General features: G+C 35.4%; 1 protein-coding gene and 1 non-coding gene across 2 annotated transcripts in view; one reads left to right on the plus strand and one right to left on the minus strand.

Moving 5' to 3' along the window:
* Positions 1 to 15680, minus strand: part of DOCK11 (dedicator of cytokinesis 11) — a 212920-nt gene that overhangs the window by 4634 nt on the left and 192606 nt on the right. Inside the window, 6 exon segments of the mRNA XM_033112064.1 lie at positions 2995 to 3133; positions 4390 to 4490; positions 4931 to 5121; positions 5695 to 5905; positions 13730 to 13876; positions 14395 to 14508. Coding sequence (XP_032967955.1) covers positions 2995 to 3133; positions 4390 to 4490; positions 4931 to 5121; positions 5695 to 5905; positions 13730 to 13876; positions 14395 to 14508 — 903 coding nt within the window.
* On the plus strand, positions 501 to 608 carry LOC117030667 (U6 spliceosomal RNA). The gene has a single exon (XR_004424437.1). It is a non-coding gene; the product is annotated as a U6 spliceosomal RNA (small nuclear RNA).

Below are 15680 nucleotides of genomic sequence, written 5' to 3' on the forward strand. Positions count from 1 at the left end.
ATCATATCATTTAATCCTATAAATCATGTTTTACATAAAGTACATAATAAATTTCCTCTTACAAAAACATCACTCATGCACGAATCTGAAAGCATACCATGTTTCCCCGAAAATAAGACCTAGCCAGGCAATCAGCTCTAATGAGTCTTTTGGAGCAGAAATTAACATAAGACCCGGTATTATATTTATTATATTATATTACATTATGTAAGACCCATTCTTATCGTAAAATAAGACCGGGTCTTATATTAATTTTTGCTCCAAAAGACGCATTAGAGCTGATTGTCTCGCTAGGTCTTATTTTCGGGAAAACACGGTAGTAGGTTTAAGAGATGACTGATTGATTATCCACACCTATCAGATGTGACAAGTGAATAGGGTAAATCATTGTGAAGAAAATAAAACATATCAAAGAGACACAATGGCCACCACCAAATCTAAGAAACCTGTAATTAATAGTTGTAAGACAATATAAATCCCTGTTGAAAAGTCAAAAGCTTGTGCTCGCTTCGGCAGCACATATACTAAAATTGGAACGATACAGAGAAGATTAGCATGGCCCCTGCACAAGAATGACATGCAAAAAGTCAAAAGCTTGAAGAAGTTTTAAAAAGGAGTGTATATTTTGGTATACTGTAACAGATTACATTGAAAAGAAACATCCAGGCCATATATTTTTGTTAAATAATCATTTATGGAGCTCAACAGAATAATTCATATTTTAGTACACACAGTTTATTTTATTTTGTATTATTATATTTTCCTTTGGGAAACAATGTGTCTCAATGTGTATGGCCACAAAAGCATTCTTTTTTATATGAGAATCTAATGGGAAATATTGATATACAAAAATTCACTGTAAAGTCAACATTTGCCCAAAGTAAGACACATCTGAAAATGATGCATTATGACAGGAGAGGTTGCATAAATATAAACCACTAGAAACTAATTTTTTTTTTTTTGGTTAACTAACAATATATAATACCAACGGTCTAAAATGCTGGTCTCCACAACTAAATAAAATAGCCATGATTTATGGGAATTAAATGAGACAGGTGGGATATATGAGAGCAGATTTGTAAAATCTATGCTTCAGAGAAAAAGAACTTTATAAAAATGACTGTTCTAAATATCCTAATCACAGTAATAGCAGTAAATTGAATAATCTGTTTTCAATTTGAATGATTTACAGTTCATGAAGCTAGGTCATGCAGCTGCATGCAAATTAAATAATTTTAATATAGTACTCATTGGATTAAATGACACGTGTAATTATTTTATATCTTTTGTGAAGGAGGAGCTTTCGCTGTTTTTTCTATGGAAAAACAGAAACCCATAAACTTGTCAGTTTCTAGGAACGAATTATGTCATCTATTTGATAAAAGTATACTTCAGAGCAGTGATGGTCCAGAGAGGTACACCCCCACTGTACTAAGCTTGAGATAGACAATAAAGGAAGTGGAATGGTTCCCCACCTTCCTAGTCTCAACCACCTGACTGCTATGAGGAAACAAAAAGGGCCTCTGAAAACTGAACAGCAAAGGGAGGCCTTGGAACAGTTTGCACTCACTCCCGAATAGGCTAATAGAAATAAAGATGGCAAAAAGAAGAAACAGAACTCTGATTCCAGACTCCTCAAGCCAACAAGATTCCCAGCCACAGAGAATGGGCGAGTAGGAGACTGGTCTGGCTGATTGGATTCTCCATACTAAGAGGACAATGGTTAGATAATTGGACTGCTGATCACTCAATGCAGCCCTGAGCTAATTGTAACTAAATTTGCCATAGCTCTTTCTTAGAAAAAGCAGACAAAATAAATTCAGAGAGGTAGAACTTGATTCAAAGTCACCTAGTTCTTATTTCTCTAGAAAAACTCTTCACTTCTTTTCCCCATCATTACACTGCAGTTCTTTGGATGCTAACCACTGTCGGCCTGTTTGTAAGTATACCCTTTGTGTGACAGTCTCACACAGGTGAGTGCCTTCAAGCAATCCCTGAAATACAGATAGCAGGACAGATGAGGGTCTCATTTCTGGAGCCAGATTTAAGAATAAGAATGTGTTCTCTAAAGGGTTGTAGTTATCCTCGTTTCTTTTAAGGAAACTTAATTTCTTAAAAATTGAGAGTTTGAAGAGTTTCTGAAGCAAATATTTATCTTATTGGGTGTTTTCCTGAGTAAGGAAATGAAGGAGATTTTATCATAAGCTTAATACGCTCAGTCACTGAGGGACCTGACCATCATGCTGTGACTTTTACAAACGTGTTTAAGATGTTAAAATACTTAAGTGACACTCCATGTATAGAGTGGCTGTAAACACAAATTTCAAGACCACCGATATAGGAATGAAGTTTACCAGGATAATCCAGGAGTACAGCAGTTTTAAGGTAAGCAGGTATATAAAAGTCATAACTACTTAATAATGACATAATTTGGCCATAAGTGGTGAACAGGTCTTCACTTCTATGTTTTTCAGGTTGTGTTTCACTAAGTTAGTTGTAATTGTTATTACCACTCAGTTATAGATTAAAATACTAAGGAGTTTTATGAGAATGGGAAGTTTTGCAGGCCGTATGGGTAGTAAAACAAGTCCCAAATTTTAGAACTCACTCGGGATCTCACCAAAATGACAGTATCTAGTTTCTTAGGGATTTGGCTATTGAGCCAATCATTCCACTTCTTTAGGACCCTTCTTGAGATACTTTTATCCATGTTCACAGATCAACTCAGACTTGCTCAGCTAGTCTCTTCTAATGGCATTGTGGCACAAAGAGGATTATGATTTATTACTGATAATTGCTTTAGCAATTGCCTCAGATGATTGCTTCAAATTTGATTTGCATTATGTCACTTAAATGATTAAAGATAATACAAACAAATTTTAAAATACAGACTGAATAATTTTAAGGTAATGCACTTCGAACTAATAGATTTTGCTAAGTGACACTTTAGGGACCCCAGATCAGATTTTCATTTTCAACCACCCTAATACTTGCCTGCTCATGGATAATGTCAGACAATTCTTTCACCATTTCTCTGAAATTTGACTTTAGCCCTTCATGGTACTCAGTTTGATCCTCTTTAATTAGTCGCTCATTTAGTTCAAGTGCAATGCTGCATGCTTGTATGAATTTCCTGTTGATGAAGATCAAAGATAAAGTTTTTGTTATTTACTCCCAGAAAGTCTCACTGACAATCAATTTGATACTCACTTTAACCATGGCTTACCTAGAAGGAAGATTAGAATGCTGTATTTTCTCATTGTGCCTTTGCTAATGCCACTCCCTAAGTCTGAAATACATTTTCTTTTCTCTCATTTTCTTACCACCTTTAAAACCTGGCTCAAAACATATACCCCCTAGAAAGCCTACTTGCTCAGTCATTTACTTGATATTATATCAGCTAAATTTGTGCTAACATTAATTTGTGTCTGTAGATAATGAGTCATTCATTCAAAAATAATTTATTTGGGGCTTACTATGTACCCAGTACAGTGAAGTATATGCCCTGGATTGGTAAGAGTAGGGACAGAAAGTTGATGACTTATTGTAAAAGTATTTTTTTCCATTATTTCATGTGTTTATGTTTAATGTCTATAATTAGAGTGTAGGTCTTAGGAGACAAAGTACCTCATGGCCCATTTGTTTTGTATCCCCATCATAGCAACTGGTAGAATCTTTTCGTACGTGACAGGCCCTAATAAATATTGGTGAATGAATGACTACTGGTTACTCTCTAACCTGGAAGAGCTGATTAACTCATAGACAGGAAAAGTAAATGAAATAAGTCAGGAGCAAATGAGTGGATAAATTATCATCTTTCTCTTTAGTCTATTTTACTCAACTGTCTCTTATTCTGAATGTAAACTCTTTTTATATATTAAACAGATTTTTTCTTTAATGCAAGACCATTCAGATGTGCCTTTAGTTACAGGGATGCTCACTCAAGACAAGCTGTTGCATGCTCTAGACTGGTAGAACCCAAGTGGAACTAAGGACACAGGACAGGAGCAAATCTCTCCAATCCTTCCAGTTCCACCTTTATTCCTACCCTAAATGGTCTGAAATGCTGTAACGTGAGGTCAGTTGGGCAAAGGAGGAAATCTCGTCATGAATTTAGGCTTGTGTTTGTGTCACAACATCCAAAGCAATGAAGTAAACGTATATTTCATCCTTTGGGTCACTAGGACATTGTCAATGCCCTGCAGCAAGAAAGAGATTCGATGTTTCCTCACTAAAGTACTATTAGGAGAGCACTTAAATATTGTAAAAGAGAACAGAGACTATCCTTTTTTGGAGGGATATTATTTGTTGAATATTTTGGTTTCTTTTAAGAAAAAAATGGAGTGAAAGGACATTCTAGGTCTGACCTGAAAACGACAAAGCACTTACCTGAACATGTCTTTCAACTCATTGACTTTTTTAGGTGGATACTTGCTAGCTTGACTGTCATTTAAGAAAGTCCTAGCATATGCCAATGGACCAGCATTTACCTAAATTACAAAAGGAGAAAAATGAGAGTTGTCAGAATATAATCAAAAAGTAATTTTTGCATTTCTCTTTGAAAAAAACCAAATAGGTTAAAAATCTGCATCTGAGAAACATATTTACAATTCTTACTTTAAATTCATTTGAAAAATGATTAAGTAAAGCAAATAATCTGCAACAATGATATTCTAATAACTTAATGATTTCTGATATGTAAATATGGAGCTTGGCTACAGTCAGAGGGATTTATGTTCAAGTCCTCTGACATAACACAAAATTTATAGAAACTGAACAAAATTTCTATATTGAGTTAATCAAAAATAATGCACAGGTTTTTGCAGTCAATAAGAGTATCACACAATTATAATTAATGTTTGCTCTGTGTACTTAGGAAAACAAGAGGAACATCAAGAAACATTTAATACATGTACAGCAATCAACATACCTGCACTGAAACACAGCCCTGCAATTTAAGTTGGAGCTGAATCATGTCCACATCAGCAGAAGAGCAAAGCTTTTGCAGCTCTGCAGTTTTATCTTTTATTTCATCCGTAGCAACATCAATTGGCTTTAAATTAATCTGCTGTTCATAGTTTATAGGGATCCTCTTCTTCACATATGGAAACGAGTTTGAAGCTATTAAAATGTTAAGATTGATTTATTATCTTAAAAAATCATTTGTTCAAACAGCCAAATTAACGAAAAAAATCCATTGTGTTTAATTCTCCCCATGGTTTCTCTAGATAATACGTTAGGGCACCATATAGCACCTTATGACTTCAGGATTGAAGGAGAAATTCTCTTTATGAAACATCTTGGAGCAATCACGAATTACATATGGGAAAACTATGGTTTATAACACAGCCACGTTTGTGCAAGCTAGTGACTGAACAGCAGAACAATGAATGATTAAAATTTCAGTTACATTTTCTTTTTTTTTTAATTAATTTATTTTTTAAATTTATTGGGGTGACAATTGTTAGTAAAATTACATAGATTTCAGGTGTACAATTCTGTATCACATCATCTATATATTACATTATGTGTTCACCATCCAGAGTCAGTTCTCCTTCCATCACCACATATTTGATCCCCCTTACCCTCATCTCCCACCCCCCTCAGTTACATTTTCGAGCTGGCCAGCTGCTATTTGTGTTTATCAAAAAACATCAAGTCAAACAAGAAGTTATCATACAAAGTCCTACTTACTAGTCAAGATTGTACGGCGTTTGCACTGTTCTTCTATACAGCCTTGCTTTTTGCCTGATAATGTATAAGGAGCCTCAAAAACAAATTTGTTGATATTATGGTTTCTTTCAAACTCAGTCTTTCTTTCTGTGAGTTCTTTGTCATCAAAGTAAGGCTTCACATATGTGACTTGGATATGAGCATATTTTGGATCAAGCTCTTTGGCATTTACCTATGAAGTAAGAAAGTTTTGTTTATTCAGAGGAAGGGAGCAGCGGGTACAGGTAAGCTGGTCTTTTGAGATCAACTGAGTAACACTGGCATCATGATTATGTTCCCAATGGAACAGACACCGGAGGAGGTCTTTGGTCTTTTTTTTAAAAGGATCATTACCTTCTATCATAAAGAAGTTATAGAAACTTATTTGGAGATTACAGAGAAGTAGGAATAAAAATCCTATTAAATGTAATCCTAACAGTCAGCAGTGATCATTACTCACATTTTCATATATTTCCTTCCAATCTTTTTTCTATGCACATATATTTACAAAATTGAGATCATACTGAACACGGATTTGCAATCTGAATACTTAAAAATATATTAAATGAAAGGACAACAACTTGACTTGGAAAGAAGTCCTGGAAGTACACACTGTTCCCCAGTAAAGTCCTGTTCCCCTTCCCCAATAAAAATCTTAATATATATATATATATATATATATATATATATATATATATATATATATATATATATTAAAACGGTTAATTGTACATTTGAATTCTACCACAATAGAGAGGATTCTGAGAAGACAGCAAGCACCAGAAATCTACCTTCCTACCTATACAACAGTTACACTGGCAGAATCTGTCTGATGTGACTATTTTGGAATTGAAGAGTCTATTGAAGGCTTTCAACTTTCAGAGGAAGGCTTGGGGAGAACATTGCAGTTAATTTCGATTTTGGTCAGTTTTAGCTCTTGGCACAATGGCAGCTACCCATACCCTACCATTTAGCGCCATATCAAGCAGCTGTGCACATGTACCCAGGACAGCATTACTCACAACAGTGAAAATGTGGAAGCAACCCAAGTGCCCACTGACAGATGGATAAGCAAAATGTGGTGTATACATACAATGGGATATTACTCAGCCTTAGAAAGGAAGAATATTCTGCAGTGTGCTACGACATCAATGACCCCTGAAGATATTCTGCTAAGTGAAATAAGCCAGCCACAAAAAGACAAATACTGTATGATTACACTTATATGAGTTATTTAGAGAAGTCAAAATCATAGAGACAAAGCAGAATGATGGTTGCCAGGGCTGAGGGGATGGGAGAATGAATTATTGTTTTTGTTTGTTTGCTTGTTTTAATTCCACTTTATTGGGGTGACAATTGTTAGTAAAGTTACATAGATTTCAGGTGTACAATTCTTTTCTTTCACTTTAATTTGTTAGGGTGACAACTGTTAGTAAAATTACATAGATTTCATATGTACAATTCTGTATTACATCATCTATAAATCCCACTGTGTGTTCACCACCCAGAGTCAGTTCTCCTTCCATCACCATATATTTGATCCCCCTTACCCTCATCTCCCACCCCCCACCCCCTTACCCTCTGGTAACCACTAAACTATTGTCTGTGTCTACGAGTTTTTGTTTCTCATTTGTTTGTCTTGTTCTTTTGTTGTTTTTGGTTCAAATACCACATATCAGTGAAATCATATGGTTCTCTGCTTTTTCTGTCTGACTTATTTCGCTTAGCATCATACTCTCAAGATCCATCCATGTTGTCACAAATGTCCATATATCACCTTTTCTTACTGCCGAATAGTATTCCATTGTGTATATATACCACAACTTCTTTATCCATTCATCTATCGAAGGACATTTTGGTTGTTTCCACGTCTTGGCCACCATAAACAAAGCTGCAATGAACATTGGAGCACACGTGTCTTTATGTATAGACGTTTTCAGATTTTTTGGGTAGATACCCAGGAGAGGGATTGCTGGGTCATATGGTAATTCTATTCGTAATTTTTTGAGGAACCTCCACACTGCGTTCCACAGCAGATGCACCAGTTTGCATTCCCACCAACAGTGTATGAGGGTTCCTTTTTCTCCACAGCCTCTCCAACACTTGTTACTATTTGTCTTATTGATGATAGCCATTCTGACTGGGGTGAGGTGATATCTCATTGTAGTTTTTATTTGCATTTCTCTGATGCTTAGTGACGTTGAGCATTTTTTTTTAAATTTATGGGGTTGACAATTGTTAGGAAAATTACATAGATTTCAGGTGTACAATTCTGTATTACATCATCTATAAATCCCATTGTGTGTTCACCACCCAGAGTCAGTGCTCCTTCCATCACCATATATTTCATCCCCCTTACCCTCATCTCCCACCCCACACCCCCCTTACCCTCTGGTAACCACTAACCTATTGTCTGTGTCCATGAGTTCTTGTTTCTCATTTGTTTGTCTTGTTCTTTTGTTGTTTTTGGTTTATATACCACATATCAGTGAAATCATATGGTTCTCTGCTTTTTCTGTCTGACTTATTTCTCTTAGCATTATAATCTCAAGATTCATCCATGTTGTCACAAATGTTCCTATATCATCTTTTCTTACTGCTGAATAATATTCCATTGTGTATATATACCACAACTTCTTTATCCATTAATCTATCGAAGGACATTTTGGTTGTTTCCATGTCTTGGCCACCGTAAACAAAGCTGCAATGAACATTGGAGCACACGTGCCTTTATGTGTAGATGTTTTCTGATTTTTTGGGTAGATACCCAGGAGAGGGATTGCTGGGTCATATCATAATTCTATTTGTAATTTTTTGAGGAACCTCCACACTGCCTTCCATAACGGCTGCAACAGTCTACATTCCCACCAACAGTGGGAATGAGGGTTCCTTTTTCTCCACAGCCTCTCCAACACTTGTTCCTATTTGTCTTGTTGATGATAGCCATTCTGACTGGGGTGAGGTGATATCTCATTGTGGTATTTATTTGCATTTCTCTGATGATTAGTGATGTTGAGCATTTTCTCATGTCTATTTGCCATTTGTATGTCCTCTTTGGAGAAATGTCTCTTCAGATCCTCTGCCCATTTTTCAATTGGGTTGTTTTTTTTGTTGTTGAGTTTCATGAGTTCCTTGTATATTTTGGATATTAGCCCCTCGTCGGAGGCACTGTTTACAAAAATCTTCTCCCATTCAGTTCGTTGCCTCTTTATTTTGTCAATGGTTTCTTTTGCTGTGCAGAAGCTTTTAAGTTTCATATAGTCCCATTCGTTTATTTTAGCTTTCACTTCCATTGCCTTTGGAGTCAAATTCATACAATGCTCTTTGAACCCAAGGTCCATAAGTTTAGTACCTATGTTTTGTTCTATGCAGTTTATTGTGTCAGGTCTTATGCTTAAGTCTTTGATCCATTTTGAATTAATTTTGGTACATGGGGACAGATAGCAGTCCAGTTTCATTCTTTTGCACGTGGCTTTCCAATTCTCCCAGTACCATTTATTGAAGAGGCTGTCTTTCCTCCATTGTATATTTGTAGCTTCTTTGTCAAAAATTATCTGTCCATATTTATGTGGTTTTATTTCTGGGTTCTCAATTCTATTCCATTGGTCTATGTGTCTGTTTTTCTGCCAATACCATGCTGTTTTGATTATTGTAGCCCTGTAGTACTAGCTAAAGTCAGGGAGTGGGATACCTCCAGTATTGTTCTTTTTTCTTAAGATTGCTTTGGCCATTCGTGGTCTTTTGTGGTTCCAAACAAATCTGATGATTTTTTGTTCTATTTCTTTAAAAAATGCCATTGAGATTTTGATGGGGATCACATTAAATCTGTATATTGCTTTGGGTAATATGGCCATTTTAACTATGTTGATTCTTCCAATCCATGAGCACGGAATATTTTTCCATTTCTTTGTGTCTTCTTCAATTTCTTTTAAAAATGTCTTATAGTTTTCAGCATATAGGTCTTTCACATCCTTGTTTAAGTTTATTCCTAGGTATTTTATTCTTTTTGCTGCAATTGCAAAAGGAGTTGTTTTTTGTGTTTCTTTTTCTGAGATTTCATTGTTAGTATATAGGAATGCAATGGACTTTTGTACGTTGGTTTTGTAGCCAGCAACTTTAGTATATTCGTTGATTGTTTCTAATAGCTTTTTGGTGGAGTCCTTAGGGTTTTCTATATATAGCATCATGTCATCTGCAAAGAGTGATAATTTAACTTCTTCATTCCCAGTGTGGATGCCTTTTATTTCTATCTCTTGCCTGATTGCTCTGGCGAGGACTTCCAACACTGTGTTGAAAAGCAGAGGTGATACGGGATAGCCCTGTCATGTTCCCGAACATAGAGCAAAGGGCTTCAGTTTTTCACCATTAATTGTGAGATTAGCTGAGGGTTTGTCATATATGGCCCTTATTATGTTACGGTATTTTCCTTCTTAATGGCTATAAAGCTTCAATTTTACAAGACAAATAAGTTCTAAACATGGACATTGATGATGACTGCACAACCATATGAAGTGAATATCACTGAATTGTACACTTAAAATAGTTAATATAGTAATTTTTTAATGTATTTTACCACCATAAAAACATTGTTACTATAGTTCTATATTGTAGTCATCAACATGAATTTAATGGCTATATGTATAAACATTATTTATTGGACCAATATCTCATTAATAGACTCAGGTTGTTTTCTAACTTTCTTTTTTTAAATTAAAGTTTATTGGGGTGACAAGTGTTAGTAAAGTTACATAGATTTCAGATGTACAATTCTGGAATACATCAGCTATGAATCCCATTGTGTGTTCACCACCTGGAGTCAGTTCTACTTCCATCACCATAAATTTGATCCCCCTTACCCTCATCTCCCACCCCCCACCCCCTTACCCTCTGGTAACCACTAAACTATTGTCTGTGTCTACGTGTTTTTGTTTCTTCGTTTGTCTTGTTCCTTTGTTGTTTTCAGTTTTATATAGCACATATCAGTGAGGTTATATGGTTCTTGACTTATCCTGTCCTGTTTCGCTTAGCATTATAGTCTCAAGATCCATCATACGTATGAAAAAATGCTCAACATCACTAATCATCAGAGAAATGCAAATAAAAACCACAATGAGATATCACCTCATACCAGTTAGAATGGCTATCATCAACAAGACACATAGTAACAAGTGTTGGAGAGGCTGTGGAGAAATAGGAACCCTCATACACTGTTGGTGGGAATGCAGACTGGGGCAGCCGCTATGGAAGGCAGTGTGGAGGTGCCTCGAAAAATTTTCTAACTTTTTGCTCTTGCAAATAATGCTGCGATGAACATCATTGCATTTAAAACTGTGCGATTTTTTTCCTGATTTATTTCTTAGGATAAATTCTTAGAAGTTTCTTAGTTAAGATATTTACATGGTCTTAAGGATTTTGATATATTTTACCCAATTGCCATACAGAAAAGCTAACCAATTTGTATATCCACAAGCAGTGTTTGACACTGTACGAGTGGGTACTCTTGACTGCATTATGGAGGAAGGGGACCTCATTACATGAAGAGCCTAAATTCTGTGTTAAGAAGCTATGCTGCTGGAGGGAAATCACAGAATTGTCCTTATTAGATTTTCAGTTTTTGGGCTCTAACACATTCCTCTCCAGCAATCTGTCCATTAACTCCAGATGACTCTCTTTCACTGTTTAAGTCAACTAAAGTGGTACCTTGGATGTTGGTGACTTTGTCAGTATCTTTGCAATTTATTATAGTTAAACCCTTTTGTGTTTAGTGTAGGCAACAAAAAAAATGAAAAAAACAAAACAAAACAAAAACTACTTAAGAAACAGTCCTGTATCCTTTATGTTTCTCCACGTCTACAGGAAGACAGACAGAGATAAAGTTTCTTAGCATTTTTTAACTTCTCCAAATCCATCCTACTTGTTCTTATATAAAAACCTAAAAGCCTATCTCCAGAAACCTTAACCTTCTTTTCTCTTCCATCAGAAAAGCTAGATTTCTCCAGAGAGCACTCAGGATATAGGAGGTAATTATCTGGCTAAGACAAAACATATGAGAGAAAAATAAAAGTCAAGCCTGATTTTAGCTTTATAAACATAAAATATGTATGTGGTAAATCATTCAAACAGTAGACAAGGGTATTTATGAAAAGTAAAAAGTTTCTTTTTTCCCATGTAAGTCCCTCTCCTCAAGGGTAAGCATGGATAATAATTTTGTATGTATCATTCCAGGAATTTCCTATGCATGTACAAGTGAGTATATGTGAATATCAGTTTTTACACAAATGTGATCATCCAGCCACACTGTCCCACACCTACTCTTTTTCTCTCAATACTATATCTTGTTAGATTTGTGTCGATATGAACCTATCTCAATTTTTTTAACACCTAGGTTACTATATCCATTATAATATGAGTATGGGTAACATCACCATTTCTTTAGTCATATGGAAATTTAGACTGCTTTCAGGTTTTTGCTGTATAAATTTTGCAACAATAAACACCTTTAAACATACATCTCTATGTGTGTACATCTACAAGATAAAATCTTAAATCTGAAACTGTTATGTATAAGGACCCACACAGTTTAAAATATTGGAATATATTATCGAAATGCTTTTTACATTGTCTGTGCCCTTAAGCAGATTTTGTTCTTTGGCAAGGTAAAAGACTGTTTTTAATTTTTACTTTCACACATTAAAAAATAAGGATGTGGAAAGTAGCAACTGCTTATTACGTCTGTTGCCCCTGGGGAAAGACTGAAATATTGTGCACACAAATAATGTCAGCAGTCTAGCTGCCTGGTGGTGGTTTGTCACTAGTATACGTTGGCCAAGTTTTCAGAGATAGAATAAAGTAGAAAACTGTATGTTGTTCAGAAAGCCTGGCTTTCCATTAAGTTCCCATTTATAGTATCAGTAGTGTGGCAGCAAACCTAAGACTACCTGGGTACAAGGAGATAAAATCTTCTGTGGTCTTGATTCAATAAAACAACACAAAATAGCAAAACTGGTAAGGACAGAAGTTAAGGAGGTTGTGCCAAAAATTAATAAATTTTGGACCAATCAGCAAATCTATTTTTAAATGTCTAAGATATACATATGTTCAAGATAAAACTATCTCCAAGAGATGTATGTCAGTCTATAGTGAAGAGATCATTTTCACTGTAAATAACAGAGTCTTCACCATTGCCAGGAGCCTTTCCCTCGGGCAAAGCTGTTCAGTGCTTTGCACAGAACCATGCACATCATAGTTGCTCAGGAAATACTGCTGTGGCGTACAGATCATAAGTGTATAGGTCCTTTCGACCTTAAAAATCAGTTCTCATCCTGGGTGCTTCCATGGCAACTAAGGATGGTCAGGCACTCCTACTGTGCTTTCCCCAAATTCTGCCTGTAGGGAATTATTTCCTAGCAAAGGGCCTCTTTTACTGGAAACTTTTTTATCCTGCCTTGGCAGGGCCTGGTGGGATGGATAACCTTTAGACTAAGGCCCAAGGCATCTCTCCTACACCCACTTCATTGCAAATGTAAATACTGAACTAAGAATATCTTAGAATAAAATGTGTGCCCCAAGGTGATTTTAATCATAAAGTATAAAACTGAGAATCATGATGAACAACAGCATTCACAATAGCAGCTAACCTTTATTAAGCATGATGGCTTCTATTATTATTGTTTTTTACATACCAGGAACTCTATCACTTTCCATATATTAACTCATCTAATCCATATAACTCCGTGAGGAAGGCACTATTATTATCTCCATTTAACTAATGAGAAAAAAGGAGGCAGAGAGAGATTCAGTAACTTCCCCCATGATCACCAAGCTAGCAAGTGACAGAGAATGGAGATGTGAATCCTACTCTCTCTGACTCCAAAGCCCCTGTCCTTTCTCTCACTATCTGGAAAAGCTCTATTTCCATGCTTCTCCTCCACGAGCTAATAAAAGGAAAAAAATTCAGGAACAATGTACCATGCTTGGAACTAACAAGTAATGATTTCACAATGAGGGCTATAGTTACCTTGTCTGAATCCTGAATTATTTTGACGTTCTCTGTACCAAATTTTTCACCATAAAGTTTAACAAGTCTCAGGGAAATCTCTGAGAGGCCGGTGAGCTTTGGCTCTTTGTAGATGTACTCCTTTCCATCTTCTTCTTCAAAAAAAGACTATTGTAAAGTTAAACATACAATAATTTATAAATAGTATGAGCAAACAGCATTTAAAGAAAATCTCAGTAGCTAGTAATAATGCATTTGAAATACATTTTAAATAATAGTACTAAGAGCCACATTTTAACTTCAGGTAAATGAGAATTTTCAAATTCAGTCATATGAACATATTATTGGCCTGAAGATTTCCACACTAGATTTTTCTCATTCCCTGCACACTTACCTGTTTTTTTTTTATTTGAAAGCTTGGACTACTAGATATTAAATATATACCTTTAGAAATTTAACAGAAAGTGAAAGTGAGGGAAAATTTCAAATCTTCTATATTGTACTCTGACCTAATGGATTTAGATATGAGAAGCAGTGAACTTTACACTTACAAAAGAGGCCTCCTGCTGTTGTGATAGGCACTCTAGGCAGAATCTTAGAACCAGTAACTGCTGCTATAGTAATCTAATAATTCAAAGGTGAATGCTTAAAAAGAAAAATAACTTTATGAACTAAAGTATACTTACTTGGCCATAAAAAGCAACTCTGAAGAAAGTGCCTAAAAGTCTTTTTTTTGTGTGCATAACCTCCAGAATTTTTGTGTAAGCTCCATGGAGAGTTCTATAAACTTGAGTAAGTTTCTGAAAAATGAGAATATACAAATCAGCTTTGTCTATTAGCTCATTATTAAATGTCTTTACGGTAAAAGCACAGAGGAAAAAAGCAACAATATTTCTTTTTCATAATGATTTTGATGGGGGTCATTCACACTCCCCTCCCGAAAAGTCCTCAACAACTTAAGGTCTAAGGATAGAGTTGAAATTGTTAAATAATGCTGTATTTCTAAGTATCATGCTTTATTTCATTAATATCGCAATGGTTAATATAGACTTTAAAAATACTATATTATTGACTACTATTTTCGATATGCCTGAATTACTTTAACTGAACAGAAACAAAATGCTTTGCTTGAACTCTTAGGTGGAGATGAGAATAAACAATTCATGCAAAAACTTTTGGAGATGAAAATAAAATGCAGATACAAAAGTAAATAATAGTATGAGCCTCAGTAAGGACTGCTTTTATACAAGTTCACAGATGTGTTCAAAGAATATACTCTTCTGCTCACCCAGAAAAGGGGAGGCACATTGTGCAAATAACATTATCAAGAATGTGAAATGGCAACATAAAGAATGGGAGAAAAATAATTGCAAATCACAGATGTGATAAAGATTTCATATACAGAAAATATTTAGAACTTTCACAATTCAACAAAAAGACAAACACCCAATTTTATTTTACTATTTAAAAAAAATTTTATTAAAGTTTATTGGGGTACCAAATGTTCGTAAAGTTACATAGGTTTCAGGTGTACAACTCTGTATTACATCATCTATATATCACATTGTGTGTTCACCACCCAGAGGCAGTTCTCCTTCCATCACCATATATTTGACCCCTTTTACCCTCTTCTACCATTCCCCTACCTCCTTATCCTCTGGTAACCACTAAACTGTTGCCTATGTCTATGAGTTTCTGTTTGTTTGTCTTGTTCCTTTGTTGCTTTCAGTTTTATATCCCACATGTAAGTGAGGTCATATGGTTCTTGACTTTTTCTGTCTGACTTATTTCACTTAGCATAACAATCTCAAGAGCCATCCATGTTGTCGCAAATGGCAGTATTTCATCTTTTCTTACCGCCGAATAGTATTCCATTGTGTATATATACCACAACTTCTTTATCCATTCATCTATCGAAGGACATTTTGGTTGTTCCCATGTCTTGGCGACTGTAAATAAAGCTGCAATGAAC

The sequence above is a fragment of the Rhinolophus ferrumequinum genome, chromosome X (assembly GCF_004115265.2).
Source record: "Rhinolophus ferrumequinum isolate MPI-CBG mRhiFer1 chromosome X, mRhiFer1_v1.p, whole genome shotgun sequence".
NCBI classification, from domain to species: domain Eukaryota; kingdom Metazoa; phylum Chordata; class Mammalia; order Chiroptera; family Rhinolophidae; genus Rhinolophus; species Rhinolophus ferrumequinum.